The 12,652-nt window shown below is 32.1% G+C and overlaps 2 protein-coding genes across 2 annotated transcripts; one reads left to right on the top strand and one right to left on the bottom strand.

Moving 5' to 3' along the window:
* Window positions 1-1,114: 1,114 nt before the first annotated feature.
* On the top strand, window positions 1,115-5,100 carry TRIADDRAFT_53262 (uncharacterized protein; the record flags this gene model as incomplete). The annotated part of the gene is made up of 15 exons (XM_002109858.1): window positions 1,115-1,234; window positions 1,318-1,403; window positions 1,662-1,833; window positions 2,010-2,097; window positions 2,462-2,564; window positions 2,651-2,678; window positions 2,799-2,906; window positions 3,094-3,201; window positions 3,411-3,508; window positions 3,997-4,064; window positions 4,187-4,342; window positions 4,509-4,543; window positions 4,748-4,831; window positions 4,922-4,949; window positions 5,042-5,100. The coding sequence occupies 15 exons, from the start codon at window positions 1,115-1,117 to the stop codon at window positions 5,098-5,100; spliced, it is 1,341 nt and encodes a 446-aa protein (XP_002109894.1).
* Window positions 5,101-6,451: 1,351 nt separating this feature from the next.
* Window positions 6,452-11,084, bottom strand: TRIADDRAFT_21411 (uncharacterized protein; the record flags this gene model as incomplete). Its single annotated transcript, XM_002109306.1, has 14 exons — window positions 6,452-6,633; window positions 6,742-6,862; window positions 6,974-7,106; window positions 7,187-7,293; window positions 7,380-7,799; window positions 7,990-8,094; window positions 8,306-8,443; window positions 8,578-8,723; window positions 8,800-8,890; window positions 9,209-9,356; window positions 9,645-9,772; window positions 10,220-10,310; window positions 10,696-10,739; window positions 10,938-11,084. The coding sequence occupies 14 exons, from the start codon at window positions 11,082-11,084 to the stop codon at window positions 6,452-6,454; spliced, it is 2,001 nt and encodes a 666-aa protein (XP_002109342.1).
* Window positions 11,085-12,652: the final 1,568 nt, after the last annotated feature.

Below are 12,652 nucleotides of genomic sequence, written 5' to 3'. Positions count from 1 at the left end.
TCTCATACAGTAAGGCAGCTAGCATAAATGTAATGCAAAACTTCAGTATAATTAAAACAAGAAAATATTGGTTTATCATATAAGCTATAAAGTACATGTTAGTAAATAACAGATTTAAGACTGACCGACTGACAACATGAATATTGCATAATATTAGTAATAAATTATGATTTACATCATAGGCAACATATGGTAGTGTTGAATCATAGTCATTGCAATAACACACTATAGAAATTTTGTCTATAGATTTACATTATAATCTTTAGTCGTTAGTAAAAGCATTTATTATATCTTATGTGAAACTGTGCTATCTTATTCGTACTGTAGACTCCTATACAATAAGAACGGATAGATCTCTGCAATTTTTCTATTGGTGAGAATTTGTAATCCTATTGGATCTTTAAGGGTAATACTAAGGTAATGCTGAATTATTACAGCCTTGCAGATGTAAGGTTAGCCTATTACTATGATAAGTATAGATACAAAACTTCACCAATATCGCGAATATGGTTGTAAATTGGGGCTTCTGTTATCCATTATGATATGATATTTGGTTTTCTTGAAATATTAGATTCTGATTTCAGAAAAGTAAAGTATTCCTTAGTATTTCTACAAAAACATTTGAATAGTAATTATTAATAGCAGAAATTTGGTATCTGTTGTTAAAATACATAATATTATTAAGCTTCTAGCTGGATCTGTAGAAATATAACTGCATTATTGCAAGTTTGTTAAATGCTAGCTCAAGCTAGTAGTGCTGTAAACACCAAAGTGAAAAAAGTTATTAATACAATACATGCAATTAAAGACGAGGTTTCTATTTCCCTCCTGAATATGAATTAGCTCGTTTGAGATATTGAACTTTAAGTTAATCTATTTTTAGGGTAGAAATATAAAAGAAGATTTGTTAACATCCTATCAATTAGTATACTATGAACCAGATTTCTGTTATTTTTTAAAGATACGAATTCAGTTCTCTTAAGATACGAGATTTAACCCTGAATAAAATGAAAGTGCTTCTGGTATTCCAGAGGTGAATAATGCTGTGTTTTTCTATGATTAATAATCTAGTCTGCGGTAATACGGAAATAAAATAATTGAAGATATCACTATAATGGCCAATGCTAATATCCAATTAGTCGTAGTTGGCAATTTCGTCCATATCTCTGAAACGAATTGTCAGGAAATTGCTTACTTACACGATCATATCATGATCGTCAATACTAGTGGCAAGGTAGTATTCCATTTCAGGGAAAAGATTGAACTTCGAAGATGATAATATTTGTATGTTTTGGTTTTTCTACACGAAATTTCTAGATAGTTTTTTTTGATCGTGGTAACTTGACAGACTTAAGAAAGGAATACCAATTTAATGAAAAAGATATCTTAGCGATGACTTCAGGGTAACTTTGAATATGCTATAAAATCACCTCAAATTGAATATTTATGCTACTTACTGTATTACTTCTATGACATGAAGGACTAGACTTAGCTAGAACAGTCATTTTAAGTTTCATGCTCCTATATGGTACGAGCATAGTTATCGTCCTTATTAGCTTAAATATTCACTAAGAGTAGTAGATAATCATAAGAATTCGAGACTATTGATTTCATAAAGTATAGAGGTAGTTTTCTTCTGCTCTGTTTCGATATCTATCTAGACAATTTATGATACCTGGCCTAATTGATACTCGTGCAACAGCTACTTGCTTTCCAATGGCATGTACACATATGGATAAGAAATCCTTTGACTGGCTAGAAAATTGTGCTTTACCAGCAGAAGCTCAATGCTTTGATCTAAACTACACAGAGCGGTTAATGCAGAAATTAGTTGTAAGTCAATTTTAACGATCGAGTATTCATAATATGAAATGTTAGTTTTAGAATGTGCTTATCGCTGGAACTTTTAAATCTAAGAAAAAAATCTATGTTGACGTTTTAATTCCCTGCACTTGTTATTTATGTTGCTTAATTAACAATAATTATTCATTTCTTCGACTATTATACAGAAATGCATGGTCGATAATGGGACCACAACCGCATGCTACTTAATGAGTATGCATTTTGATGCTTGTTCCACTTTAGCCAATATCACAAGTAAGTTACTGCAGGATAAAGCTGATAAAATTATCTGCTGGACTGGAATATTATTGGAGTAGAATAATGATAATGATAATTTTACTTATGGTAAATTTGTAATTTTCTTAGTGCAGTCGACTAAGATAAATATTAAGATCGTAATCCTGAAAATAATAATCAAAAGATTATTTTGATCAACCAGGATTTTATTGCACTATTATAATTTAAATTTTATTTTTGAGTAATAATTTTCTGACAATCGATTTTCAGTAGATCATTTTATTATTGATGTTCTTATCCAAGTAATCGTATAAAATACAATTTCAAGTCTTATTGGAACTCAAGCTTATAGCAATTTACAGCTATAATTCTTCATTATTAGTTAAAAAAGGACAAAGAGCAATAATAGGGAAAACTTGCATGGATAGAAATTCTCCTTATTTTTACTTTGAGACATCTAATCAAGCATATGAAAGTACTGTCAGGTATCGAATATCGCATTATAATTAGGAATTCCTACTAATATTCTATATATACGTAAACGCTTATGATATTATTATATCCATCTTAGGCTGGTTAGAACATTGCGTAGTCGTGTGGTAAGAGTATCTATGCCGTAGCATTGATTTCTTATAAGTTAATTGATAGATCCTAACTTATTCTAATTTAAATATAAATCAATACTTTACGTGTGCTTAACTTCACCAAACTAATTTTAGAGTCCGCTACTAATGCCTGTTCTTGTGCTTCGATTACGCCAAACAACAACCGAAAAACTCGTGCAAAAATTTAATCAATTATCCAAAGATCTCGGGATCTGTATTCAGGTAGAATGATGTATTCAATGAATAGATTACGAGATAGGATTCTATGTTTTTATTATAGAAATAAAGTTACTGGCTCAAAAATAATTCTATACGTAAATTTTTTTCTGATCAATGGCTAGAAGGCAATTTATGGATATTGATGACGAGTAATTTAATTAATCTAATGTGCTGGGTAAATTTCATTTAGACAACAATGGCTCAAAGTGCAGAGGAAGTCAAAATAGCTTTTGAAATGTTTCCTAATAATAAAACGTATACCAGCATATTGGATAAAGCATCTCTACTTACTCCTCGGGTACAATGTCATTATCTTAATTTAAAATAATTATTTCTGTGCTACAATAATTCTCAAATATTGTTAAATTTTCTGACCTTGTTGTACCATTATCAATCATAAACTATTTAGCCTGTAAAGATCTAACTGATAAATGAGAGAAGAAATAGGGAATCTTAAAGCCTATCACAATCGTATAATTTGATTCTATTTCTTAAAATTTATGATAGACTATTTTAGCTCACTGTATCCACGTAACCGAAGAAGATATTCAATTATTGAAAGACCGAAATGTTGGTGTATCTCACTGTCCTAATTCTAATATTAGGTAATAAATGATAGATTTGGCTGAAATAGTCTCTAAGATTATTCGCAATCATTAGCCAGATCTTTGCGTATTAAGGTTTTTGTCTATTACAGTATACGCGTATTATTACGTTAAGACGCGTAAGTAGCGATTATTTGAGACTCAAATTTGAATTTATGGACAACCAGTATATAAATTATTCCTTTCTGACATACGTAGTAATCTATTTTGATTCTAGGCTCAAGTCTGTAGGAATATATTTGGTGTATATACATTTGTATAATTTATGGATTATTGTGTTCTAGTAGCCATAGTGGTCCATTTGATACTTAGTTTAAATTTATAAATGATTTATAATTGTTACAGTTTTGTTCGTATCTACTCCTACTTATCGCATATGTGATCATAAATATTTTACTTTATAGTATAGAAAACGACTAATTTAAGGCTATTTTGAGTTTATAAATTACGGCTTACGTATATATATACTACTCATTATTGCTTTCTAGTATACGTAGTGGTATATTCGATGCTCGTAAGTTTTTGAAATATAACGTTAACGTTGGCCTAGGCACAGGTAGGTGATTGAGCGATATTGTTGTGCACTTAGTTTTGTGCTGATTCTTTCATCAAACACTTAATGCCAGCCTGATCGGCAACGATACTACAATTAAATAAGCTAACTTTAAACCTTTTTAGATATCGGAGCTGGCTACTCTGTCTCAATATTAAATGCAATAAGGATGGCCATAACTACGTCAAAGATTATTAGCATTGGAAAAGTGAAAGAAACTGCATATCAACCAATCAGTAACGCAGAAGCATTTTGTATGGCAACATTAGGGGGAGCGAAAGGTATGCAGATAATCTAAAAACAGTTTTACATTGCTATTGTAGTACGTACCTACATGTTTTCTAGAGCTATAACTAGGGCAAATTCTTGTCGTATTCGTAAACAGAATGTACGTAGTATAACAGCTTTAAATTACTATTCTTTCCATTAATTTACTCTACTAAATAGTCTTAGGATTGGATAAAAGGATCGGAAATTTTCAGGTTTGTTGCTAAGATGATTCAAACTTGATTTACACTCTAAGCGCCGTAACAATTGAAAAATTTCTTACATTAATTGATGGTTTTACCATTACACTCGTTGTTAAATCAATATTCTCCGAATTTCATATCATGCAATCAATATGTAAAGTGTTCCTATCAAATTCTTGTTTCGTAATCGTACAGTAATTACTATGTATTTTTAAGACGGGGAAAGACTTTGATGCCCTTCTCATCGATTGTAACGTCGATAATTCTGTAATCTCCACGTTCGATTTTGATGGATTGGAGGTAAGCTTTACAAAGATGTATATATACTATATAAACCATAATTTCATTCCATTAAGTAATAGAAAAGTGATTGAAATGTGTTTTTCGCAGGAAAAATTTCAACGTTTCCTTTACGCTGGTAAGCTGAGAACATACTAATCTGGCATATATCTAATAGGGGAATTTTTTTCAAACAAAATATCATACTGAATTACGTTGCCTTCCTTTTAGGGGATGATAGAAATATCATTAATGTTTACGTCGCTGGTAAAAGTATTAAGTCTAATTAAGAATACTTATCGTAATTCGTAAATCTAAAAGGATTCGCCAACGACTATTCGCGTATGCATTCATTAAAGTATTAACTTGAAATATGCCAAGACAAGTACTACTGCATAAAGGTATCGGAGAATAGGAATTAATATTAAAGAGGGCTATCCAGCGAATAAATTATTCAGTTCTTGTGGAAATTGTTTAGCTCTCAGGAAGTTTATTAGCTACAGTACTACTAGCTGCTCCTTCAGGTCTAAATGCTACGTAGGCATTCCAATATTTATTGGCGATTGTAATACCAACCCGACGAAAATACACATCGATCTCTTTCTAAAATGTCCTAAGTAGGGATAAAAATTAAAATATATGTATCTAAGTTACAAATAAAAACAAAAAGTAATCCTATATTAAATTGTGCGCATCAGCTATCTGTTCATTCTTGAAAATTTCAAGAAGTAATCATATTTTTTATCAACCGATTATCTAAAAATCATCATTTGCTATTTAAATATATCAGAGATTAGCTTTTACTTACCTAAGAAAATATTCACGCGTAGATTACCACACTTGGAATGATGTAATCTATAGTTAATAACATCTTTCTTTCAATAAAGTCAATTAGGATGATATAAAACACGAGTAAAGATACACAATCCATACATTTAAGGGTAAGCGATTGCTGATAAATTTTACTAACGGTCAAGCGGTATATAAATTGATGCAAAGCACAAGTATACAATTGGTGATCACCTTTCTTAATAAGATAGCAAATTCATTGAATAAATTCTTAGATTATAAAGCACAGCTGAGGCTTTTAGCCAAAATGCAGATTATGGCTTGATATAATTTGCAATTTTTTGGACAAATTTAAACTTGTTGCCAATATTATAACAATTTTGTTACATTATAAATTACAAAGCTATACACATAATATCAATAGCTACTTTTTTGGATGACTTGGGTAACCCAAATCTAACAATTTCATTCGGATAAAAATTATGGTTTCCTTTGGATTTTAAAACGAATCAATTAGAGTATAATTTTAATAGTATCTGCAGATAATATTCATTGTCTTTTTTGCAAAATTTTCAACATTAATTAACATGCATTAATAATCTTTTAGTCTATAAAACAAAAGGTTGCGAGATATTATATACAGCAATTAAAGGCACGTTTAATAATTATAGCATCACATGACTGCTATTAGCTGCTCCGTGATACATTTTTTAAAACAAAGTGATGATCATTTACAATCTATCACATTTAGTTAACTAAACCAATTCATAAACATGGACGTTTCATGTGGAATATAAGGCTGAAAATAAAAGATTTATTTATATTCGCAAAGGCAAATAAAAAATAAGGGGTTTATAGTATACCATTAGTGATGTACTGAAATCGGTCATATAATTTTGTAGTAAGTGAACGCATGCTGGATTCAATCATGTCGTTAACAAGCCCTTCTACTTGAGCTTCCGTTAATCCTACGTGAAATCTACCTTTTAAATCAGCAACAGTGGTTGGACATGCAAAGCAGGCTAATGATGACTCTAAATGTATAATTTAATTTAGTTAATAGCAATTAATTAGTATATCCGTAAACAATCTCTTATGTAATATCTTAACATTTAATACAATAAGCACATGACTGAAATTACCTGTTTGCATAATTTCAACAAGACATAAGATTTTGTCTAAATGCTTTCTGGCAGCAATAAATCCTTGCAGCATTAATATACGAAAGTACTGAAACATATCACTCTCCAATCCACCCATAACCTAAGATTGAAAATAACGTGACCGCCAAGCAACACATAGTGTAAGTAATAGTATGGATATGAATAATAAATTTAAAGAAGAAAACGACTGCAAGCTAAGAGTTACGAGTACCTCAACAAATTCGTAGGTCAGTTTGAAAGGCGAACTCTCGAATCCTAAATTCTTCGGAGAACTCGATAAGATAAATCCATAATCAATGTGAATAAGATGTCCATCTCCGTCTAAAAGAATATTTCCATTGTGTCTAACGAAATTATAAAAGGTTAGTATAGTTTTATTAACCGTTGGATATCGCAGAAAGGTATTTATAGTTAGCTTTAATACCTATCTTTCACTTGTACGAAATAACAAAACAAGCAATAAGCTGCGCAACTCTGGACAAAATTGCGCTGAGCAGTTAAGAATCTCTCAGAGTTTTCATCTCCATATTCCTAATATAAGTTTAATCGGATGATAATATTAGAATAGATTCAAAATTAATCGTCTATGATACACCATACAATTGATGAAAGCATACCCTCACGAAATATTTATAAAGGGAAGCTCTGCTGTGTTTCTTAATTTGGTGAAGCGATACTGCATTGACGATATGTTCAATTAAACCGCTGTCGACAGATGTAACTGTGACAGAATAAGGCCGTAGCTTAAGAGATACCCTTTCCATGTCCCATATGTTTTGGAATTGACGCAACAATTGACTTGCTAGCAATTCTTGCCTTAGGTCGTCGCCACATTTTATAATAGCTGAAAGAAGTTTCCAGCCAGGAAGGTGTCCATAAGGAGATGAACTTCGAATTTTATTAACTTTGTCCTGCCAGGGTTCCTTCAGTGCAGAAGCTGACGGATCGTCTTTATCACGAGCGAAAGTTTTGCTCGGCTGCTGGGTTTGTTCTACCAAACGGCGTCTTATCTCTCCAGGGGCAAAGAATACTACCTCCTAAGATAGTTTAGTAGATAGATAGCATTAAATATTATTTTAATCGTTACATACGTATATACTTTTACAACGTTCGCTAAGTGATTAATCTTCCTTTGTGATCATAACTAAAATACGTACATCTATAAAATCACTTTCTTTGCTGTATTGCTGTTATGAATTAGATTACTTTAAAAAGATAAACATTTACCTCGTTTTCTTCATCCTTTACATGTCCAGAATCAACTTTAGGTTCATCAACAAATGCACCATCGACTGACCAACATTCTTCATCACTGTCTCCCATAGGACAAAACTGGAAATAAACGATCAATAACCAACTTTATTTATCATTATTACTGGTAGTCGAAGGCTATTGGTGATTTATCATACTTACACTAAAACCGACATTTGACGTCATATTATGAAATCGACTGTCGTCGTCGTTATCAGAATCATCGTCAGCGATTCTATGTAAGAATTGTAATAGAAAATTTTAATTGAAAGATCGGAATAAATTGTTGTACGATATTATAATCACTAAAATTTATTTCATTTGCTTTGTACCTTGAAGAATAGACAGTGCTTTCTAGTAGTTTATTAGGAATTTCAGAAATAAAAGTATGTTCACATTCTATAACTTCAACATAAATCAAGTACGGGGCCTAGATACCATAAAATTGAGATTAAATACGAAATTACTGCATGCAAACATCTTCAAACATCTCATACTTCTCAATATGTACAAAAAGTGTAATAATTTTAAAGGAAAATATAAAATAATAGAACTCATCCAAACCTTATCTTTAGAATTAAGAACGACAGCATAGGAAGGCGGAATACGAACGACGTGATGCTTTTTGAAATATTCAGAATTAGTTAAGAGGCATATTCGCGCGGGTAGGGATAAGTTTAGTAGCGATAATTCGGAGAAAAGCTTTTGTGCTAGCGGCATGGATAATAAAAATTTATCGTCAAGTATTTATAATGTGAAGAAAGATTTTTTTTTCTGTATGCTTACATCTTAATAATTTGCTTCGTAAGCCTTGTAGTTTATTCCCAATTTCATTTAATGTATTGATGAAATCCAGTTGTGGATCGATCGTCGATGTCTATAAAATGTGAAAGGAATATTTATTTATATTTCAGTCCTAAATCAAGTAAATGTAATAATAAATTTTCAATAATTTTACCTTAGAAGATTGTTTGTTTGGAAGATCTTTTAGACTGTACGGCATACTATAACTCGGTACTAACTTCGATGTACTTGAAGTATGGTGATCCTTCGCTGGACTCATGATTGTCATACCATAAACGTTACTGTTTTGTTGCTGATAATCCTGTAAAAATTCAAGTTGCATGATTAGCTAGTCGTATTCTACGAGTTTAGGCCAGGATTGTAAGTAAGCATTTGCATCAGCATTACTTACATAATCATTTTCACTACTTGATCTACAACTTGGAAGGGATGAAGGCGTCATAAATATAGATTGAGCACAGTCAGATCTAGATCGATGATGAGTTTTCGTGTTACCACTACCAAGATTGTAAGTACTACAAACCAAATTTAAAGATTTCCTAAATAGCGAGAAAGAACTATCTTAAAAAACTTGCAATGAAATTTATGGAAGCAGTACAGTGTGATATTATATCGGTATTAGGGCCTTTTGAGTAACTGTCGCTAATTTGTTGATACTAGCAACTGGATTAAAATTGTTAGCTTACACGAAGCCGGAAACTATGATAGTACTTGAAGCACCATGTACATAAAGGTATGATTTACAATTAATTTAGGACAACAATACCGTGCCAAAGCATACATCTTGAATAAGTAACAACTTAATGCCCATTAATGTGATAAATCACAAAACGTACTGTGCTATTGGTGTCCAATTCCTTTTAGAAACCAAATCTAGCTGTAACTTCGACCCTCGTTGATGCTTCTCGGTTGGCAAATAATTATCAGCTAGGTTAGCGTCTAACAGCCATGAACCCTACGATTTAAAGTTTTCCATTAGAGATTTATGTTGAACTTCTTATTTTATACGGTTATCTAATGTAATATTGCTCGTGTAAGAAAAATATTATGCTTAATGATTTAATTAAAACTATCATGAAGCAAGAAAGATGAAAGAAGATACTAAATTGAAGTTATATCCAAAATAGTATCCATTACGATATTACAAAAACTGATTAGAATTCCATTAGACTATACGTAAGGAACTCAATCTACTGTACATGCAGCAGTCTAATTTTAACCCTGTTTAATCGATTTTGTATCAACAGTCGATAGGTTTAAATTTATTTTATCATCCATTTTTATAAGAATAATACTACAGTATAAGGAAAAATGATATTATTATAAACTACCGTATAGAAAGTACAATTGTCAAATACTATCAAAACAATATCGTGTATATGATAACATCATGTTGACTTACCAATACAGCAAAGACTGGATCATTTTTACCTCTCCAAGTGATGTAAGGTTCTATCATGTCAGCAATATCATCAAATTGTAAATAGCCATAGCTAAGAAATAAGTAGTATACGTTGCCAATGGATTAATAGAAGTATTTTTTTATTTCTTACATATTATAAAATGATTCTATCTTAATAGAATGACACAAAGCTACCTAATAATAATTAATTCTACTGAATGTTATCAATATGATTTCATTATAACGTTATTCGACATTTAACATTCCTATCATTTCACTCAACCATGCGTATGTTCATTCCAGAATAAAAGAGAACTCTCGAAAAGGTGCCATAGTGCTGTACATCATTGAGATGTCATTTACCCTTCCGTAGAGTTGGTTAATTATGCTACGATAGCACTGATTACACTTAACCTGAATCACTACCTTGTTATGATTCGGTAAACATGTTCATTTACAGAACATGAACTACTTACATTAGTTGTGGTAAGTACATGTCTACATCAGAATCTTCCAGGCTCTATATAATTGAGAGTAGTGAAAAACATCCCATTTTCAAAGACATCATAGCTGACATCGTATAATAGATTATAAAAATAACATATTTTTATTGCTATCAAACCTAGCAAATAGAGAAAAACTGTTCAAATTCTAACTCGTATGACGTTAACTACAGATCGCAGTTGATTACAACCTCGACATGATATACCAAACTTACAAATAACTTGTTACCCAAATAGCTACCCACACCAGCAGTTTTCCTATATTGGAATAGATATTGTATTGCAATAGTCATATCACATAAACTTGACTCCAATAGTCTTAATAACCATGAATTTTTAGCTGGTAATGCGTAATCGTTCATTGCAGATGGGCTGGAATACTCTGAATCCAATTGCTGCTCATTATCATTTTGGCAATCACTATCATCATCGCTATCGTCAAGAGCAAAGGTTACTGCCATCCTAGGCGATTCTGTTGGTAAAGAGCCTTCGGATAAAGTTAGACTGGTAGTCTGATGGTGAGATGTAGTCTTATTAATCAATATGCTATTACTGACATTGGATACGTGTTGTGATGTCTGCGACTCAGTACACTCAACACCTTTCTCGACATCGTCGCTATCGTCTTGATGTTTAGCCATGATATTGTCATGATGATGGGGTTGGGAATCGATTGCATAATCAGCTGAAGAAGGATTGAGCGTTTTGCCGTCATATACAGGACTAGTTTTAATTGACGAATTGTCATCGATACAATCCGTATTAGTGTTACTATGATTGTGAAGATTTTCCTCAAGTGTAGTTGCATTGGTTTTATTGTAGCTTTGTTCGGTTTTATCTCTTTTAGCAAATCCAGGTACACGCCATTGCATTTTTCCAAAATTCATCTTGAAAAGATTTCTTTCAGCTAACTTTCGAGATTTCAAAGAGTTTGAACCTTACCAGTGTAGTACACTTAGTGGTTAGCTGTCATATCCAGGTATACGAGTAATTGGTTCTTTTTACGAGTATTGCATTTTTACCAATGAACTTAAGAATGCTTTATCTTCTGGAAATGAGCGAACACCTTTTGAAAATTCAAACGTTGATGTCACCTTTAATGGAAATGTTTGGTCGTGACTATAATAGGATATATCATCTAGCAACGTATACAGTAAGAAGAGATGCAGGCGTGTAGTGGAATAATGGTAGTACAAGTGCCAATCAAAAGTTTTGGTTAGCCTTTCTTGTCTTTCTTCTATCCTTTTGCAAAAGGTTGACGATGACAGATGCTGGGTTAATTCTCCATTGGTATGCAATAGCCAATGTTTTATATTCGACTTTGACTGGCCAATTAAAGATTAAGATTATCAAGATTTCATCGAATTTGAAGCGTTGTTGGAATCAATTGCCAGCCTTTACCAACCAGGCAAAAATTGTTTTGCGCTCTCTCCAACGCGGATTTCTAATTGTGAATTGGAACACCGTTCTAGTACAAGTCAACCGTCAAGTCGTTGAAGCATTTTTTCAAGTCTATCACTGGAGTTGGTTGTAGTGAATATTTTGACTAAGACAATTTTTCAACGTCTAAGTACTTTTACTCTCTCATGTACAATAACTAACTACTGACTATCGAGTCTACACTGTAACCTATCAACGTTGTAGGATAAATAAAGTTGGACTGCTTTAATTAAATAGATTATTTAATTAAATTACCTTCAACCGGTATAAAAACAGCTAAAAAAAAAGGACCACATTTGCACTGTACTGTACAGTATGGTCTACGGCCTACTGTACAGTAAATTACCGTACTGTACAGTGTACCAGAGGGAGGCAGGTCCAATATGAAGAGTAAAACGGGACAGCACTGTATTATAAGCGTTTGTACTGAGTCGTGTGATGATGGCTGTGACGTCTTGCATCTGACAGTACTTTACAGTCTTGGCACTGT

This window comes from Trichoplax adhaerens, genomic scaffold (assembly GCF_000150275.1).
Source record: "Trichoplax adhaerens TRIADscaffold_2 genomic scaffold, whole genome shotgun sequence".
Lineage (NCBI taxonomy): Eukaryota > Metazoa > Placozoa > Uniplacotomia > Trichoplacea > Trichoplacidae > Trichoplax > Trichoplax adhaerens.
The sequence above is the reverse complement of the archived record's forward strand: the minus strand, read 5'-3'. Positions and strand labels throughout refer to the sequence as shown.